At 29.4% G+C, this 19,137-nt stretch overlaps 1 protein-coding gene across 1 annotated transcript in view; it reads left to right on the top strand.

Moving 5' to 3' along the window:
- DIP-lambda (Dpr-interacting protein lambda) overlaps window positions 1-19,137 on the top strand; it is a 101,561-nt gene that overhangs the window by 26,950 nt on the left and 55,474 nt on the right. Inside the window, exon 4 of the mRNA XM_065500888.1 lies at window positions 17,285-17,480. Coding sequence (XP_065356960.1) covers window positions 17,285-17,480 — 196 coding nt within the window. The remainder of the gene's footprint in view (window positions 1-17,284; window positions 17,481-19,137) is intronic.

Here is a 19,137-nt window from a genome sequence, read left to right as displayed (position 1 = left end):
ATTTTTAAGCGATTTATGCACTTTAAAGTGATTTTCGGCAGCGGGTCTATATGGGAGCTATGACTAATTATGGACCGATCGTAACAAAATTTGGTGACATGAATATTGTATATATAGAACTTATTTGGAGCGAAATTTGTGTAGATACATAGATAAATTAAACATTTATGACCGATAAAGTCCAATTTCGAGGGGACATTTGTATGGGGGCTAGGTGAAATAATGGACCGATTTCAGCCAGTTTCAATAGGCTTGGTCCTTGGGCCGAAAAAGTAATATGTACCAAATTTGATCGAAATATCTTCAAAATTGCGACCTGTACTCTGCGCACAAGGTTTACATGGACAGCCAGCCAGCCAGCCAGCCAACCAGACGGACGGACGGACGGACGGACGGACATCGTTTAATCGACTCAGAAAGTGATTCTAAGTCGATCGGTATACTTTAAGGTGGGTGTTAGACTAATATGTTTGGGCGTTACAAACATCTGCACAAACGCATAATACCCTCCCCACTATGGTGGTGTAGGGTATAAATATACCATGAAACTACTTACTTACCTTGGGCTACATTTGTCATTTTTGAAATACTTTATAACTTTATTTTTTAAGGTTTGCTCATTATACAATTGTAACACTGTTTAAACACTTATTTAAGAACAAGTGTTTAAAGTTTCAATTTTGAAAGCCTAGCAGAGCGGCAGTGTTGCAAACTTTTTTTATATATATATATTAGAGTGACAGCCGATTTTTTTTTTTTAGATTTCAAAGAGTGCCGGGTGGAATATTGTGACACTAGGCCTAAATGTTAAGTGCTGAAAATTTGAGCCAAATCGGGCAACGATTTCTGGACGCGCATCGAGGTCAAAGTTCAGATATATGCAAAATTGTACTGTTAATATGGAATAAATAGGTGAAACTAGTTAGCTTTCTGCATTGTTTTCTAGAAATATGTAGATTTATTTATATTAATGAATATTACATTAAAAAAAAAGTTTTGGAAATTAACCCTGTATCTCCTTTGGTTCAAAATGACCCAAAAACTGTATTATCGCCAAAATTAGAGAAAAATGCAAATTTTTCAGTTTTTGAAAAAAATTTGCTACTAAATAAATTCTTTTGCAATTGAATGCAAAAGAATCGAAATATGTACGTAATTATCGTTGTAATGAGATATAAATGACAAAATTTGATTAGAAAATGTTAAAGTTATTACAAATTCGCCAGACCATTACCGTGTTTCAGACCACTTGAACAAAAAATTTAGAAAAAAAATTTAGATATTTCGAGAAAAATTAAAATAAAAGCTAATTTTTACTTAAAATATGTCCATATTTACTTGTATATGAGTTTTTGTCTTCGTAGGATACCGTTATCCCATTCGCAGGTATGGCCAAAAAAAATAATTTTTTTTAACGGCTGTTTCAAAACTCTATTTTCAAATTTTTAAAAATTTTGTTAAACAAATATCAGATTTTTTCGATCATCACATTGGGGTTTATTGACATCAAAATAGGGAATAAAAATATGAAAAAATTATGTCAATACCTCTTACCGTTTTTCCGTACCTGCGATTTAAATTTTGCGTTTTTCAAGAAAAACTATTTTTTTGTCCATATTTAGGCGAATGAGTCCAATTTCCTTACTGTTATAAATTTTAAGTAAAACCTATTCACAATATTATAGTCCTCGTAATTTTAAATATGTTCTGAAAGTTTTACTAAAATCGGAAAACGATAACCTTTGAATCGTGAAGGTCAAAGGTCAAATTTTTCAATATTTGGAATTTCTAATGAAAAGATAGCGAAATGTTACATATTTTTGGGCCGATTTTCATGAAACTTGAGGAAAATATAACATAAAGTCCAGAATTTAAAATAACGGCACAAAAATGGAAATTAACCCTTAGCAGCACTTGGGGTCCAAATTATTCTCAACTTTTAAAATCAAGAAAAACACAACCATTTTGACCCCAAGTCCTCTTAAAGGTTAAAATTCATTTTTGCACTGTTGTTGTAAATGCTAGACCCCAATATATATCTTCCTCAAGTTTCATGAAAATCGGCCCAAAAATATGTAACATTTCGCTATCTTTTCATTAGAAATTCCAAATATTGAAAAATTTGGCATTTGACCTTCACGATTCAAAGGTTATCGTTTTCCGATTTTAGTAAAACTTTCAGAACATATTTAAAATTACAAGGACTATAATATTATGAATAGGTTTTACTTAAAATTTATAACAGTGAGGAAATTGGACTCATTCGCCTAAATATGGACAAAAAATTAGTTTTTCTTGAAAAACGCAAAATTTCAATCGCAGGTACGGAAAAACTGTAAGAGGTATTGACATAATTTTTTCATATTTTTATTCCCTATTTTGATCTCAATAAACCCCAATGTGATGATCGAAAAAAACTGAAATTTGTTTAACAAAATTTTTAAAAATTTAAAAATGGAGTTTTGAAACAGCCGTTAAAAAAAAATATTTTTTTGGCCATACCTGCGAATAGGTTAACGGTATCCTACGAAGACAAAAACTCATATACAAGTAAATATGGACATATTTTAAGTAAAAATGAGCTTTTATTTTAATTTTTCTCGAAATATCTAAATTTTGTTTCTAAATTTTTTGTTCAAGTGGTCTGAAACACGGTAATGGTCTGGCGAATTTGTAATAACTTTAACATTTTTTAATCAAATTTTGTGATTTATATCTCATTACAACGATAATTACGTACATATTTCGATTCTTTTGCATTCAATTGCAAAAGTATTTATTTAGTAGCAAATTTTTTTCAAAAACTGAAAAATTTGCATTTTTCTCTAATTTTGGCGATAATACAGTTTTTGGGTCATTTTGAACCAAAGGAGATACAGGGTTAATTTCCAAAACTTTTTTTTAATGTAATATTCATTAATATAAATAAATCTACATATTTCTAGAAAACAGTGCAGAAAGTTAACGAGTTTCACCTATTTATTCCATATTAACAGTAAAATTTTGCATATGTCTGAACTTTGACCTCGATGCGCGTCCAGAAATCGTTGCCCGATTTGGCTCAAATTTTCAGCATTTAACATTTAGGCCTAGTGTCACAATATTCCACCCGGCACTCTTCAAAATTTTAACAAAAATTTTTTTCCATACAACTGATTGTCACTCTAATATATATGGGGCATTTCATGTCAAGTGAACCAACTTTTGAAATCGATGTCTTCCGATCGGGATGAAATTTGCACCAAGGTTAGCTCTATTGGATAGTAACTCAGACACAATTTTTCAACAACATCGGTCGAGAACTCTCTGAGTTATAGGGGGTAAAATTTTGACAATTTGGTCAAACAGGGGTTTTTTCTTATCCATGTAACTTATTACCTATTGTTCTTAGCAAAATGTGTCCCAAATAGTATAGATAGCTATTTCTTCGATCTTTCGAAAAAAAATATTTAAAAAAAAAAATAAAAAATTTTTAATATTTTTTTTCCGAAATCAAAAACTTTTTTGACTTTTTTTTAAAACACGTCCTTTTTTTTTTTTTTTTTTTTTTCTTAAAATATAGTTTAGATATTTTCCTTGAACATCTACTTGGTCGCTTAGTGGGATGCGAGTGGGATATCTATCAAAATAAATATTTTGTAACTCAAAACATAAAATTTTTGACTTTTTTTGCAAAATCAAAAACTTTGTTGACTTTTTTTTTTCAAAATGGACCCTTTTTTAATTTTTTTTTTTAGGTCAAACAAAAGCTTAGATATTATCCTTGAAGACCTTTTTGGTCACTTAGTGGGATGCGAGTGGGATATCTATCAAAATAAATATTTTTTAACTCAAGACTTACAATTTTTGACTTTTTTTTTTGCAAATACGATTTTTTTTTCCAAATGGGCCCTTTTTTTAAAAAGAAAGCTTAGGTCCATTCCTTTAAGATATTTTTAGTCCCTTAGTGGGATGCGAGTGGGATATCTATCAAAATAAATATTTTGTAACGCAAGACATACAATTTTTTAATTTTTTTTTGCAAAATCAAAATTTTTTTCCAATATGGGCCCTTTTTTAATTTTTTTTTTTGCTCAAAAGAAAGCTTAGGTCTTTTCCTTTAAGACCTATTTTGTCACTTAGGAAGATGTGAGTAGGATATCTATTAAAATAAAAATGTTGTAACTCAAGACATTCAATTATTGACTTTTTTTTGGCAAATTCGAATTTTTTTCAAAATGGGCCCTTTTTTAAAAATTTTTTTTTAGTCAAAAGAAAGCTTAGGTCCATTCCTTTAAGAAATTTTAGGTCCCTTAGTGGGATACGAGTGGGATATCTATCAAAATAAATATTTTGTAACTCAAGATATACAATTTTTGATTTTTTGGCAAAATCAAAAACTTTTTTTAATATTTTGTAACGCAAGACATACAATTTTTTAATTTTTTTTTGCAAAATCAAATTTTTTTTCCAATATGGGCCCTTTTTTAATTTTTTTTTTTTGCTATAAAGAAAGCTTAGGCCTATTCCTTTAAGATGGTTTTGATCGCTTAGTGGGATGCGAGTGGGATATATATCAAAATAAATGTTTTGTAACTCAAGACATACAATTTTTGTGTTAAAACATTTATTTTGATAGATATCCCACTCGCATCCCACTAAGGGACTAAAAATATCTTAAAGGAATGGACCTAGGCTTTCTTTTGAGCAAAAAAAAAAAATTAAAAAAGGGCCCATATTGGAAAAAAAATTTGATTTTGCAAAAAAAAATTAAAAAATTGTATGTCTTGCGTTACAAAATATTTATTTTGATAGATATCCCACTCGCATCCCACTAAGGGACTAAAAATATCTTAAAGGAATGGACCTAGGCTTTCTTTTGAGCAAAAAAAAAAATTAAAAAAGGGCCCATATTGGAAAAAAAATTTGATTTTGCAAAAAAAAATTAAAAAATTGTATGTCTTGCGTTACAAAATATTTATTTTGATAGATATCCCACTCGCATCCCACTAAGGGACTAAAAATATCTTAAAGGAATGGACCTAAGCTTTCTTTTGACTACAAAAAAAAATTTTAAAAAAAGGGCCCATTTGGAAAAAAAATCGTATTTGCAAAAAAAAAAGTCAAAAATTGTAAGTCTTGAGTTAAAAAATATTTATTTTGATAGATATCCCACTCGCATCCCACTAAGTGACCAAAAAGGTCTTCAAGGATAATATCTAAGCTTTTGTTTGACCTAAAAAAAAAAATTAAAAAAGGGTCCATTTTGAAAAAAAAAAGTCAACAAAGTTTTTGATTTTGCAAAAAAAGTCAAAAATTTTATGTTTTGAGTTACAAAATATTTATTTTGATAGATATCCCACTCGCATCCCACTAAGCGACCAAGTAGGTGTTCAAGGAAAATATCTAAACTATATTTTAAGAAAAAAAAAAAAAAAAAAAAGGACGTGTTTTAAAAAAAAGTCAAAAAAGTTTTTGATTTCGGAAAAAAAATATTAAAAATTTTTTATTTTTTTTTTTAAATATTTTTTTTCGAAAGATCGAAGAAATAGCTATCTATACTATTTGGGACACATTTTGCTAAGAACAATAGGTAATAAGTTACATGGATAAGAAAAAACCCCTGTTTGACCAAATTGTCAAAATTTTACCCCCTATAACTCAGAGAGTTCTCGACCGATGTTGTTGAAAAATTGTGTCTGAGTTACTATCCAATAGAGCTAACCTTGGTGCAAATTTCATCCCGATCGGAAGACATCGATTTCAAAAGTTGGTTCACTTGACATGAAATGCCCCATATATAAAAAAAGTTTGCTTGGAGTATTGCCTTTAGGAAAATAAATAAATTTTTAACAATTTTTTTTTTAATTTTTGCCAAAAAAAAAAATTCTTAAATATTAAAAAATTCATGGAAGATTTTTTGCAAAAATAAGGAAAAAAATGTTTAGATGATTTTTTTTTTTAAAAAAAATTTTGTATGAATCTTTTTTAATGAAATTGTACAGTTACAAATAAATGTTTGGCGAAATTCCAAAAGTGTAAAAATTTGCTATTGTGAATCGGGGCTATAAATTATCATTTTTTGATAATTAAGAACATTTGGATTCTACAAAACAGGCTTTATTATTTTTGAGCTAGAGGAAATTTGCATTTCAAAACAAAAAATTTGTAACCGTCAAATATGACAGAAAGTAGTTAAAAATTTGATACCTTTTAAAATTCTTAAAAGGTAAAATTTTTCAAATTTGAAATTTATCATAATTATTATTAAGTCTTCATGGCTTACAAGTGAATAAAATTTAATTACAAATTGTATACCCTAATGTCTATTGTTATTTACTGTATATGTATGTACGATGATAAGTGCAATACTAAATAATACATCCATAAATTCATAGTTAAAGTGAGTTGAGCACAACTAATTTTAGTAAAAACAAGAGGTTATATATTTTAAAAAGATGCATCGTTAAAAATTCAATATTTATCTAACCCAGCGGGAAGTTTGTGTCAGTTGTTTAAAACTCAGTATGTAGTCCCATGGCATCAATCATTTCCATTACGGCGTGACGTGATATTTGTACGACAAAATGTTAAAAAAAATAATGAAAAAGTCAAATTTGTAAAAAGTTTTTTATATTTGCGAAATAATTAAGTAATTAAGAAAAAATATTGCAACAATATTAAATATTTTTTTTTGTATGAAAAAATATATTTAAACATTGATTATGCCATAGTGTGATGAATTTCACGCAAACGTTTATATAAAAAATCTCAATACATACAATTTATTGAATATTTAAAATGAAATTATAATAGCATTTGAAATACATATTAAGGCCCTAATTTTGTTAATCGCGTCACCAAAGTGATTTTTATGTTCAAAGCAAAAACAACATTTCACACATTTCAAAAATTTCTTTTTGTTTTATATACAAATTCTGAACCAAACAATAAATTTGAAAAGTTGATTTGACTTTCATAATTTGAAAATTGTGTACACAAAACAAAAACAAATTTTTAAAGTGTGTGAAATTTTGTTTTTACTTTGCACATAAATATCACTTTGGTGACGTGATTTAAAATATTAGAGCCTAAAAATGTTAAGTGGATTTATATTTTCAAATAATGCCAAGTATTTTAATTTATAATTAATTACAAGACATTGTTTTTGTCGCCAAAATATATTAGTCTAACCATCCAGCTTAAAGTAAACCAATTTAATGATGTCCCTCCGTGCGCCTGACTGAATGTCCATGTAAAGTACAGGTTTAAATTTTCATAAGCCTATTGAAACTGATGAAATCGGCCACTTATTTGACTTTTACTAGCATCAAACTCTTAAACAATTCAATATGAATAAGTTTCATATAGAGAGAAATCACACGACACGCTATAGAGAGAAATCATAGTTCCCATATAAAGCCCAAAAAAAATTTTAAATAATAAATTCCAAAATAATAGAAAATATTTCTAACAGTTTATATGTATGTTTTTTATGGAAGACATACATTTATATACAGTTTGTCAAAAATATCTTTGCACAGTAAACAAATTTTTAAAATTTTATTTTCATTTAAGAATTCCAAGAATAAATTCATTACATTTTTGTTTTTTTTCACACATTCCGTTATTGGACCTCTTACGACTATCTGACTCCACCAACATATTTAAAATTGACAAACACGTTACAACACCAACAACAAAAATATATATTTTTTCAATATGAATGGTGTCAAAAAAATCTTTGCATACTGAGTGAAGAAAACAAAAAATTGGTTAAATATACTCGAATTTTGTGCAAATAGGCCTTTATATGAATGTTATCGCATTTGAAAGAGGCGTTTAGTTAAAAAATATTTTTTTTAAGTTCTACAAGTGACTTTATATTTAAATAAAAATAATGGAAGGAAATCGCATTTCGAAAAAGATTATACTTTTTGTATTTTAATTATTATAAAGGAAAATCTGCAAGTGGAAAATGATTATGGGCTAAGAGTATCACATGAAACACTCCGAAATGAGCTACTAAAACACAAATATTCCTCAGGAATGGCTAGGAAAAAACCCCTGCTCTAAATCAAAAATATTGAGAAACGATTAAGATTTTCTATAGAGCACATTTCACTCCCTCCAGAATGCTGGGACGACTAAATTTTTTCTGATGAGACAAAAATAATGTTGTGCTGTCATGATGGAATCCAAAAAGTTTGGCGAAAACCTCTGACAGCTCTAGAAAACAAAAATTTAATTCCTACAGTTAAGTTTGGAAAGCTTTCAGTTATGGTATGGGGTTGTATATCCAGTAAGGGAGTAGGAGTAATCAGGATTTTGGATAAAATATGTTGATGTTTTAAAAACCGATTTAACCGCTATCATTCTGAAATTCGGTTTTGTTGACCCGGTAAATTCAAACAAGTTTTAATACAAATATTACTATTACCAAGCATAACTCTTATTTATTTGGTCGTGGTTACTATATAACTGTACAAATGTTATTGATACCCCTGCCTGAAGTCCTGAACCATATCGAAAATTTGTGGGTACATTTAAAGAAAAAAGTGGGAAAAATATCACCAAAGAATCAAAACGAATAAATTAAAGAAGAGTAGGACAAAATACCCTTGGAATATGATATCCCTAAGCTAATTAACTCAATGGGCAGCCGTAATTGATGCTCAAGTTGGACACACAATATATTAGCAGCTAAAACCCTGCAAATGTATCACAAACTTAATATTTTATCGAATGTGCAAACATTTATTTGACAGTATAAAAATTGATTTTTTTGTCCTTTTTTATTATAAATATGAATGGTTTTATTGAAATTGATTTTTTTTGTTATCTATTATATTAATAAACATATGTTTATAAAACGTGTGTTGAAAATAATAAAGATGTTGATTATTTATATTAGTAATCAATGTTTTCTTTGAAATTTTGTTATTTTTTCTCTATGTGCAAAGAATTTTTTTACAAACTGTATATACTAATACCTGCAGGAATAAGTACATATGTAAATATTATTTTATCCTTAAATATACGTTTGTAAGCATTTTTACTTATTACGTCGACCCATGTCCATTCTTTAGTTCCATTTGCCGTTTCTCGTGTAATTAAAAACAAAACAAAGGAGCAAAACAAGATTTTTACAAATGCTCTTTTGTTAATATTTTGTTTAGAATTTTTAATCAACCTAAATAAAATAAAAAATGGAGAAATAAAAACTAATCAAGACAACTAAATCGGTCAAGAACATTTCGTTCTTTTAAATACTCACATGTCATTCAAATTCGTCTATTCAAAATAAGATATTGTAATTTAATTTTCTTCAAAATAAAAAGTGACAATGAAATGAAAAATGAGAATAATATACAATTAGGAAATGCATAGGAAGATATAAATGCACATATGGTAATAGAAGAGTTACTAAAGGCAAAAATAGTCAGAAATACGAAATGAAAAAGGATATAATTTGTATTAAAACTTTAATAAAGCTTTTCAGCTTAAAGAGTCTTCAATAAATTAAAACAAAAACGATTAAGAAACTCTAGGAATTTAGACATAGAAAATGCAATTTTATAAAAAAAAACTTAAAAACTCTTTTATTTGTATACATGGGAGCTACAATAACAAAATGTATATAATTTGAACTAATACAATTTACATATTAACTTAGGTTTCTGAAAATAGACATTTTTAAATTGTTCATGATATTTAACTAAAATCTTAAAGAATACATAATCAACGGATAGTCCACGAACTTGTTCTTGAGCTGGTATAATTCCTATGGTAGGAACTTTTAATTTCTTAACAATACAACGAAAATCGGACGTGAGGAATGGTTGAGTCCATTTATTGAATAAATAAGAAAGTAAATTATGTAGTAAATTTAAAAATATAGTTACATCAAAGAAAATGTAAGCATCGATACGGACATAAAACCCATAGAAGCAAAAGGTAGCATCAAAAAGCACAAAAATAGAATAGGAAGGATATATTTTTGTATTTTAGGTATTTCAAGGTTTTCTAGTTATGTTGAAACTTTTATGATTAAATTTAAAGAATGAGTATAATTGGGGTATTCACACGGTCTGCTATTAGTCATATTGTCATAATGTCCTAATATATTGTAATAGTTGTTGTTGTGTTTTAAACAAACAAAAAGTATTATTTTACGACAAAACAATAAACATAGTTAAAATAGTGTTATTAGTTTAAAACTTTTTTGTTTGAAACACAGCAAAAATTTATTTAAACTATCATAATATATTAGGACATTATGACTAGAGATGCTAATCGGGACTGATTTTTAAAAATCCCGAGGTTCGGGATTTGGTAAAGAATCCCGAAATCCCGACCCGGGGATTCTATAATCTAAAATCCCGAAAATTATAAGAAATAAACGTACATAATTATGTCTTTACAATTGAAAGTAAATTTTTTATTTAGCAATTAAGTATAAGCAATTAAGCATAAAATCCTTGCAAGAGTACATTATATAAGAAGAAATAACAATAAAGTATGAACATACTGGTAAAAAACAGTACCTTAGTAAAAACACAAGTAAGAACGTATGGTCGGTCAAGCCCGACCATATATACCCTACACTAAGTAAAAGAGCAAAAACATTTTTCTTTTAAAATTTCAATAATTTATATTTTTGAGTGATTTTCGGAAGTGGGCCTCATATGGGAGCTATGACCAATTATGCACCGATCACCATGAAATTAGGTCGAGTGATGTATGTCTATATTAAAGTAAACTATGTTGAATTTTGTGTATATACCAACATTTTTAAGCGATTTATGCACATTGAAGTGATTTTATGGACCGATCGTAACAAAATTTGGTGACATAAATTTTGTATATATAAAACTTATTTGGAACGGAATTTGTGGAGATACATGTATAAATTAAACATTTATGACCGATAAAGTCCAATTTCGGAAGGACATTTGTATGGGGGCTAGGTGAAATAATGGACCGATTTCAGCCACTTTCAATAGGTTTGGTCCTTGGGCCGAAAAAATAATATGTACCAAATTTGATCGAAATATCATCAAAATTGCGACCTGTACTCTGCTCACAAGGTTTACATGGACAGCCAGCCAGCCGACCGACCAGCAAGCCAGCCAGACGGACGGACTGACATCGTTTAATCGACTCAGAAAGTGATTCTAAGACGATCGGTATACTTTAAGGTGGGTGTTAGACTAATACAAACATCTGCACAAATGCATTATACCCTCCCCACTATGGTGGTGTAGGGTATAAATAGTGTTATTTTAAATAGCTTCTTAAGAATACTATTGCATCTATGGTTTCATCTGCCATTCTGGAACGAATCTCCTCATATGAGATAAAATCATTTTCATTTAAAAAGGATTTAAGTTTTGTTAGATAACTTACAAAAAAAGGTGAAGAATTGATTTTCTAGAGCCCCACTCAAGGAAAACCAAAAATAGTGTTTTGCTTTATTAACTATATTGTAGCAGGAGTTGAGCTTAATATCACTTTGAGATATTCGGGCATGTAGAATGTCAAAATGAATGAAAAAGGGACACAAAAATGACAATTTCCTATATTTATTTATGAAAAACGGTATTTGGAAAATCCCGAAAACCCCGGGATTTAAAATTAAAAAATTCTGGGCTTCGGGAACGGGATTCCCCGTTTGGCTCCTCTAATTATGACATTATGACCAAATAGTATACCGTGTGAATACCCCAAATATATAAAAAATTATCGTAATATATATTAAAAGAAAAAATATATACATTTTGTCAAAAAAATACATCCAAATGTTTAAAAGTATTAATTTTGTTGCTTTCTTGAGTTTAATAATTTAGAATTCCATTACAACTACAAGAAGCTGCAGCTGTGACAACTAAGGCAGTTTTCTGACCCAAGGTCAGATTTATTAGCATTCATATTATTTTATTTCTATTCGAGATGAGCCTGTTAAAAGCAAAATGTAAATCCCAAATGTCACCGTTAGTATAGAAATAATAAGAGAGTAAAAATTAAGATGTTTTGAGAAATCGCAATGAAAATAAAATATATTTTAATTGTGTGCGGATTCCTTCAACGTTTTAAGTTGTCAAAACTTCATATAAAAAACTGCATATCCGTCCACAGTATTGTGGTTCTGTACTTACGTTACTACGTTGTTGTAAGCTTTTACTTCAAGAAGTTATAAGCTATAAATTGGAATCACAAAGTATATTTCATCAAAATTAAAAATAAACATTGAATAATAACACCGTACTGCAAAAAGAGAAAAAAATCGTTAGACACATACCGGATCATAGTTGGGGGTAGTGCACTAAATGTCGATTGAAATCAGCATTGCACTATCACTCACTAATATTGCAAAAAATTTAGTTTGCACTATTTTTTATCAGCTTTAGTGATAATGCTTATTTCTTAACTAGCACTAAAAAAAATTAGTGATAATTTTTTAACTATCACTAAACGAAGATTTAGTGCAAAAATCTACACTACAATTAATTAGTGCAAAATTTTAACCTGCAATCAAAAAAAGGCTGCATTAAACATATTATCACTAAATTTTCAAAAATGAGTAGTCATGAAATTGTTGAATCCAAATTCGAAAAATAAAAATTTTAAATATTTTTTATTATTTTTAATGAAATATTATAGTCTTATGTTTTAAATTAGTGTACAGAAATAAACTAAACCATTTTGAACATAAAAATTTAGTGCACAATTTGAAGTTGCACTCAAATTAGTGCAGAAAAAAAGTTGCAATAAACTGATGATTGCATTTTTTTAAACCGACTAATTTAATTTTGAGTGCAAAATTTTTTAACTCACTATCACTAATGTTTAGTGAGGCTGCTATTTTCAACTCAGCACTAAATATGAACAAAATGATTGCACTAATTTTGCACTATCACTAAGTATTAGTGCAAACTGCAAAATTAGTGCACTACCCCAATCTATGAACCGGATGATATACGTATAAAACTATAAATTAAATGGAGAAAAACTGTGTTTTCAGTTTTTACTTTCGTGATCCTCTGTCCTTTTTAAAGGACTTCAAAGAAGTACATTTTTCAAAACATACTTAAAAATACTCCTGCTGAACCAACAATGACAAATTTTATGTCAAAAGAACAAGTAGAGCCGTAAAATATTTCGTATTATCTTCATTTTGTCCTGTAAGGACCAAAATATGTCAAAAATGTCCTTTAAAATTGTTATCCTTTAAAATCCTTTAAGATTGGCAATACATTCCTTTTAAAAAAATAGTGCATTAAAGACCCAAATTTTCTATACTAAATGTCAAAATATCATCCTTTATATATGGGGGATTTCACGACAAGTGAACAAACTTTTAAAATCGATGTCTTCCGATCGGGATGAAATTTACACCAAGGATAGTAATTCAGACACAATTTTTCAACAAGATCGGTCCAGAACTCTCTGAGTTAGAGACCTATCTGACATTTTGGCCAAACATTTGATTTTTCTCATCCATGTAACTTATTACCTATTGTTCTTAGCAAAATGTGTTCCAAATAGTTTAGATAGATATTTCCTCAATCTTTCAAAAAAAAGATATTTAAAAACAAAAATTAAAAATTTTTAATATTTTTAAAATGGGACTTTTTTTATTTTTTTTCTTAAAATAAAGCTTAAATATTTTCCTTGAAGACCTATTTGGTGGCTTAGTGGGATGCGAGTTTGATATCTATCAAAAAAAATGTTTTGTAACTCAAAACATGCAATTTTTGACTTTTTTTGCAAAATCAAAAACTTCGTTGACTTTTTTTTAAATTTTTTTTTTTTGCTCTAAAGAAAGCTTGGATATTTTCCTCTCAGACCTATTTGGTGGCTTAGTGGGATGCGAGTGGGATATCTTTCAAAATAAATGTTTTGTAACTCAAAATATGCAATTTTTCACTTTTTTTTTTCAAAATAGAACCTTTTTTTTCCAAAATGGGCCCTTTTTTAAATTTTTTTTTTTTGCTCAAAAGAAAGCTTGGATATTTTCCTTTCGGACCTATTTGGTGGCTTAGCCTTTTTTAAATTTTTTTTTTGCTCAAAAGAAAGCTTGGGTTCCGCCCTTTAAGATCAAAATGGGCCCTTTTTTTAATTTTTTTTTGCTCAAAAGAAAGCTTAGGTCCATTGCTTTAAGAGCTTTTTGGTCTTGTAGTGGGATGCGAGTGGAATATCTATCAAAATAAATATTTTGTAAGTCAGGACATACAATTTTTGTGTTAGAATATTTATTTTGATACTATCCCACTCGCATCCCACTATGAAACCAAAAAGCTCTTCAAGGATGTTTTTTGAAAAAAAAAATATTGGAAAACTAAAAGGATATTGAAGGATACAAATTTGAAAGGACATTTTTTGACATATAAAATAAAAATAATATGAAATATTTCACAACTCTCTTGATCATTTGACACAAAACTTTGCATAGTAGGATGATCAGAAGTATTTTAAAACATTTTTTTCAAAATGTACTCCTCTGAAAATTTTAAGTCCTTTTAAAACGATTACGAAATGAAAAACGTACACTGTAACAATTTTAATATTTTTTTTCATACACATGGACAAATCGATGTATGTCTCTGATTGGATCAGATGTCCTTTTAAAAGGACTTTAGAATTTCAAAGGATAATTAGTTTTCAATACTTTTCTATATGTACAAATGACTGTTGCACAGTGTTAAATTTTATTTTTACTACTGTAGATTATAATACTTAAACTCAATTATGGCGAACAAAAGTTTGAATTTTCAAAATTATTTACAACGGTAAACAAATTTCTAGCCTTTATTGGAAATTTGTTGCTATTGCTGTGTGCTTTCAACGGGGTTGAAATAGCTAAACCAAAATTATTTATACGTACGTTGTAGATAAATAACTTTGGGTATACAGAATGCAGGATGAGCTTACTTGCAATTACTGATAAATTTGATAAATAAAAGAGGTACAGTGGAGTCGGGTTAGAGTGAACACTTGATAATATGAACTACTGGATAGTATGAACACACAAATTTTTACATTGGAGACTCAAAAGAGTGAACATCGCCTACCTCTATAAAGTGAACTTTAGTTTTTTTTTGTAAAAAAAAATGAAAATCAAAAGTTTTTATTTGTTATTTTTTGTCTACATGCAGTTTTGACTCTCACGCCGTTATTTCTGTTTTGGTTTTTCTGAGATTTTTGACTTTTTTTGAGCCTACTATTTTTATTGCTATATAAACCCAAAAAATCTTTCTATAAAATTTTAGCTAGAAATAGTTAAAGATAAGATAGACAATGGAGTGGGAGTTACAGGCCTAACAAATAAATTTGGTGTAGCAAAGTCCACAATATGGGGCATTAAAAAAAAAAGTGGAATTCTATGCCACAATAAAAGTGCTATAAATAAAGAAAACTTTGCGAAAAGCGGAATGTCCCAGCGCACAGTGGTATAAGAATAAAAAAGATAGAAATAAATCTGTATCTTCTAAACCATAAAGCCGATTTGAATGAAATTTCACATGCGCAAAGAGGAAGTGTAGTCGAGTTTAAGTTTTGAACTTGGACCTCATGAGCCCACCAGGAGCGGGACTAGTGGTTCCCAAAGTAGGACACCTCGGGTATATTCAATTTTTAAAATGATCATATTTCTTCGTTTGTGTTCCGATTTAAAAAAAATTACACATATATAATGTCCTCGTTGTGTCCAAAGTTACATGCATTTGAATTTAAAAAAATAAAAAAATGCGATTTTTCGCAATTTTTTTGAGAAAAAAGTACTTTTATTCTTTTTAAGTTATCTAAAAAATTTATAAGAGGATGTATAATTAACTTGTACTTTTTGAAAAGCTAACTTTACGCCAAATATTTTAAATGAAAAAAACATTTATAATTTTTGATACCGACGGGATCAGGTCCATTCAAAAAATGCCTATTTTTTATGTAAAATTCAATTTTAGGGCAAACATTCTCAAATCGCATACTCGATATCAAGATATCGTAACCTATTTTGGATGGCCCAATAAGTTCTTAATTATTTTGTAAAGGGTTCCGATAACCCCGCCCTTGGTATGGATATTATAGCCAAAAAACGAAAAATCCCATTTTTGGGATTTTTCAAGATTTTTTTGGGAATTGCGGGATACCTGATAACAAATTTCAAAATTTGGTTTTATAAAAATTGAGGTTTTATGTAGTGCTCGACGAGGAGATTCTATATGTGTTTTAAATCGGAACACAAACGAAGAAATGGTCCCGCTCCTGGTGGTCATGAGGTCCAAATTCAAAACTTAAACTCGACTACACTTCCTCTTTGCGCGTGTGAAATTTCATTCAAATCGGCGTAAGGGTTTAGAAGTTACAGATTTATTTCCCTCTTTTTTTATTATCATACCACTGTGCAGCGTCGAAAAAATACTCCATAACTGACTTTTAAAGCAGCGATGTAAAAATTTGCCTGTCAGTGGAGGATACAAAGCAGCTGTTCAAATTTTTGAAAAAGCCATTGACTGGGCTGAGAACAATACTAATGATTATGAAAATATCTTAGTTTTACAAATTTCGTGATTTAGCAGTACAAAAAGCCAAAAGTACATGTAAAAATCAAGCAACCATTAATGATTTATTTGTTCCTTTATAAAAATATAATAAAATGTACATTTTTGACATCAAATTTTATGATTTTTTATTATTTTTTCAGTCTCGATAAAGTAAATTTATTGGATAAAATGAACAGGCCTTGCATTAATTAGTTCACTCTATCCCGACACCACTGTATTTATCCTATTTATATAAAAAGGATTGGGTTTGTTGCTGCTGATGTTGTTTTTTACAAACTGTAATAGGGCTTAGGCAGATTGACAGGACTTTAATTGTCAACTTTCAATCTTCTTAAGCCGCATTCACAATAGTGTAAATGATCACAGGCATAGCTAGGGGGGGGTCACATTTAAAGAAGAGGCTCCATTTCAATATCGAAGAAATCGTCATCCTCCACCACATCATCGCGGGGCTCAACTAACGGTAACGGTGCACCGCGGTGGTCAAGAAGAAAAATACTCTAATTTTTTTGGTCACATACATATGCATGTGGACGTAGTAAATACAATTCTTTAAAAAAAAACTGAATGTGTTGATATTTAGTGGATTCATATGTTTATAATTCAAATATCTAATTTTTTTGTTATTATTCCATTAGCAGAAAATGCTTCAGTTTTTGTATGCTTGGCTGTGTTGTGCGCAATTTCTAATTCATACTGTTGTGTTTTATTATTATTGATTAAATAATTTGTTGTTGTTTCAGTCTGGTTATTTGGATGTGGTAGTGCCACCTGACATATTGTATCATCCAGACCAAAATCTTGAAGAAAGTATAACGAATGAAGGAGGTACCATCACACTTATGTGTAGTGCAACTGGAGTGCCGATGCCAACAGTACAATGGAAACGTGAAGGAGGCAAGGATATCATTTTAAGAACAGAGTCCAGAGAAAGACAAGGTTTGTACAAGCAAACGGACCAAAATAACGAGGTCCGACTAATAAATTTTGATAGAGGGGACAAAAAAAGACACGTGTATCGACGTTTTAAAAGTTTACATCTGAATTTAATTTTAGGGGGGGGTTAAATTTTCCCAACTCTGGCACATTCTTATTGTTTATCGTCATAAGAAACCATGTGATCCTTACATTTTAGGTATAAAATGTGTTCAGCAAAGTTGTGTAAAATGTTACGGAGAATATTTTTGTAGAATATGTTAACCCTCTAAATCCTCAAGGCATGGGTCTTTTATGTCCTTCTTTTAAAAATGAGCAAAAAACACCATTACAACAGGTATTTAAGGGGTTAAAATGTTCCGCAAAAATATTATCCGTAAAATTTTACTATAAGTCCCTAAATACACCAAAACGGAAAATTCAACCAGAAAATCAAAAAATAAGCCATAACGAAAGAGAGCCGAGGGTTAATTTCGCATTTATTAAGAATTTTATTTTAAAGAACATTTGAGGTATAAAATGTATTCAGCAAATTTATGCAAAATGTTACGGAGAACATTTTTGTAGAATATGTCGGACGAGATGGATGGATTATGAAGTGTTAACGACGCCTTCACCTTTTTCAAGATGCCTTAAGTGATTTGATAAGAGACCTTGACCTTCCGCAAGAGAGATTTCGTCCATTAGACATCAAATTGGGACTTATGAAGTATTATATGAAGGCATTAGATAGAACTAGATTTAGAAGCAGCAGCTTGGAGGAATTAATTATAGACTTTTAATAAGCTTTAAAAATGTTGGATGTAATATGATCATAAAAGTACCCTATCTTCACAGTAATTTAGACAAGTTTCCTGAAAATCTTGGATCGTATAGCGAATAACAATGATAACGTTTCCACAAAGATTTAAAAGTTATGGCATCATATGTTAATCCCAAGGTCGATGGGATGAATATATGATGCCAAATTATTTTTGGAGTATCACATGGACCTTCATCGTAGAAAATCCAATAAAACTAGCTTCTAACCTGTAAAATAATACAGTGACCGGCAAAAGTATACATACGACCATTATTTTCGTAACTCGCGGACTTCTAAACCATAATAAGTAAAAGTAATGATGCAGTTTTATTTCAAATGCATTTTTAGTAATATAACAAAAAAATATCGCTAAATTTATAATTAATTTAACTTTTATTCACAAAAAATTAAAAAAATATGTTTACAAAAGTCTACATACACTAAATAAACATTTTTCAGCGAATACAAATCTTCATTAAATTCAATATTTCGTTGGGCCACCACGGGCATCTACAAGCGTCTGGGCATCTGCGGACGTTATATTTTGACATTCTTCTGGAAGGTTCTCCTTTAACATTCGTGCACAAGTAATAAGATGTTTTCGGCAGGGACCGAATTTTCCAATTTTTTGGTAAAAAAAAAATCGTGTTAAAAAATGTTTTTCCCGATTTTGACCCATTGTAGGTCAAAGCCTTATATACATACATCGTTGCAATGGACTTTGAAATATCTATCATTAGATATCCATAATGCCTATATAAATGACTTAGTTATTCAGATATAGATCAAAAATAGCCAAAAATCGAGGTTGTCCCGTTATCTCAGCCATTTGTGGGCCGATTTTCTCGATTTTAAATG

The sequence above is a fragment of the Calliphora vicina genome, chromosome 2 (assembly GCF_958450345.1).
Source record: "Calliphora vicina chromosome 2, idCalVici1.1, whole genome shotgun sequence".
NCBI classification, from domain to species: domain Eukaryota; kingdom Metazoa; phylum Arthropoda; class Insecta; order Diptera; family Calliphoridae; genus Calliphora; species Calliphora vicina.
This window is presented reverse-complemented; position numbering and strand designations above follow the sequence as displayed.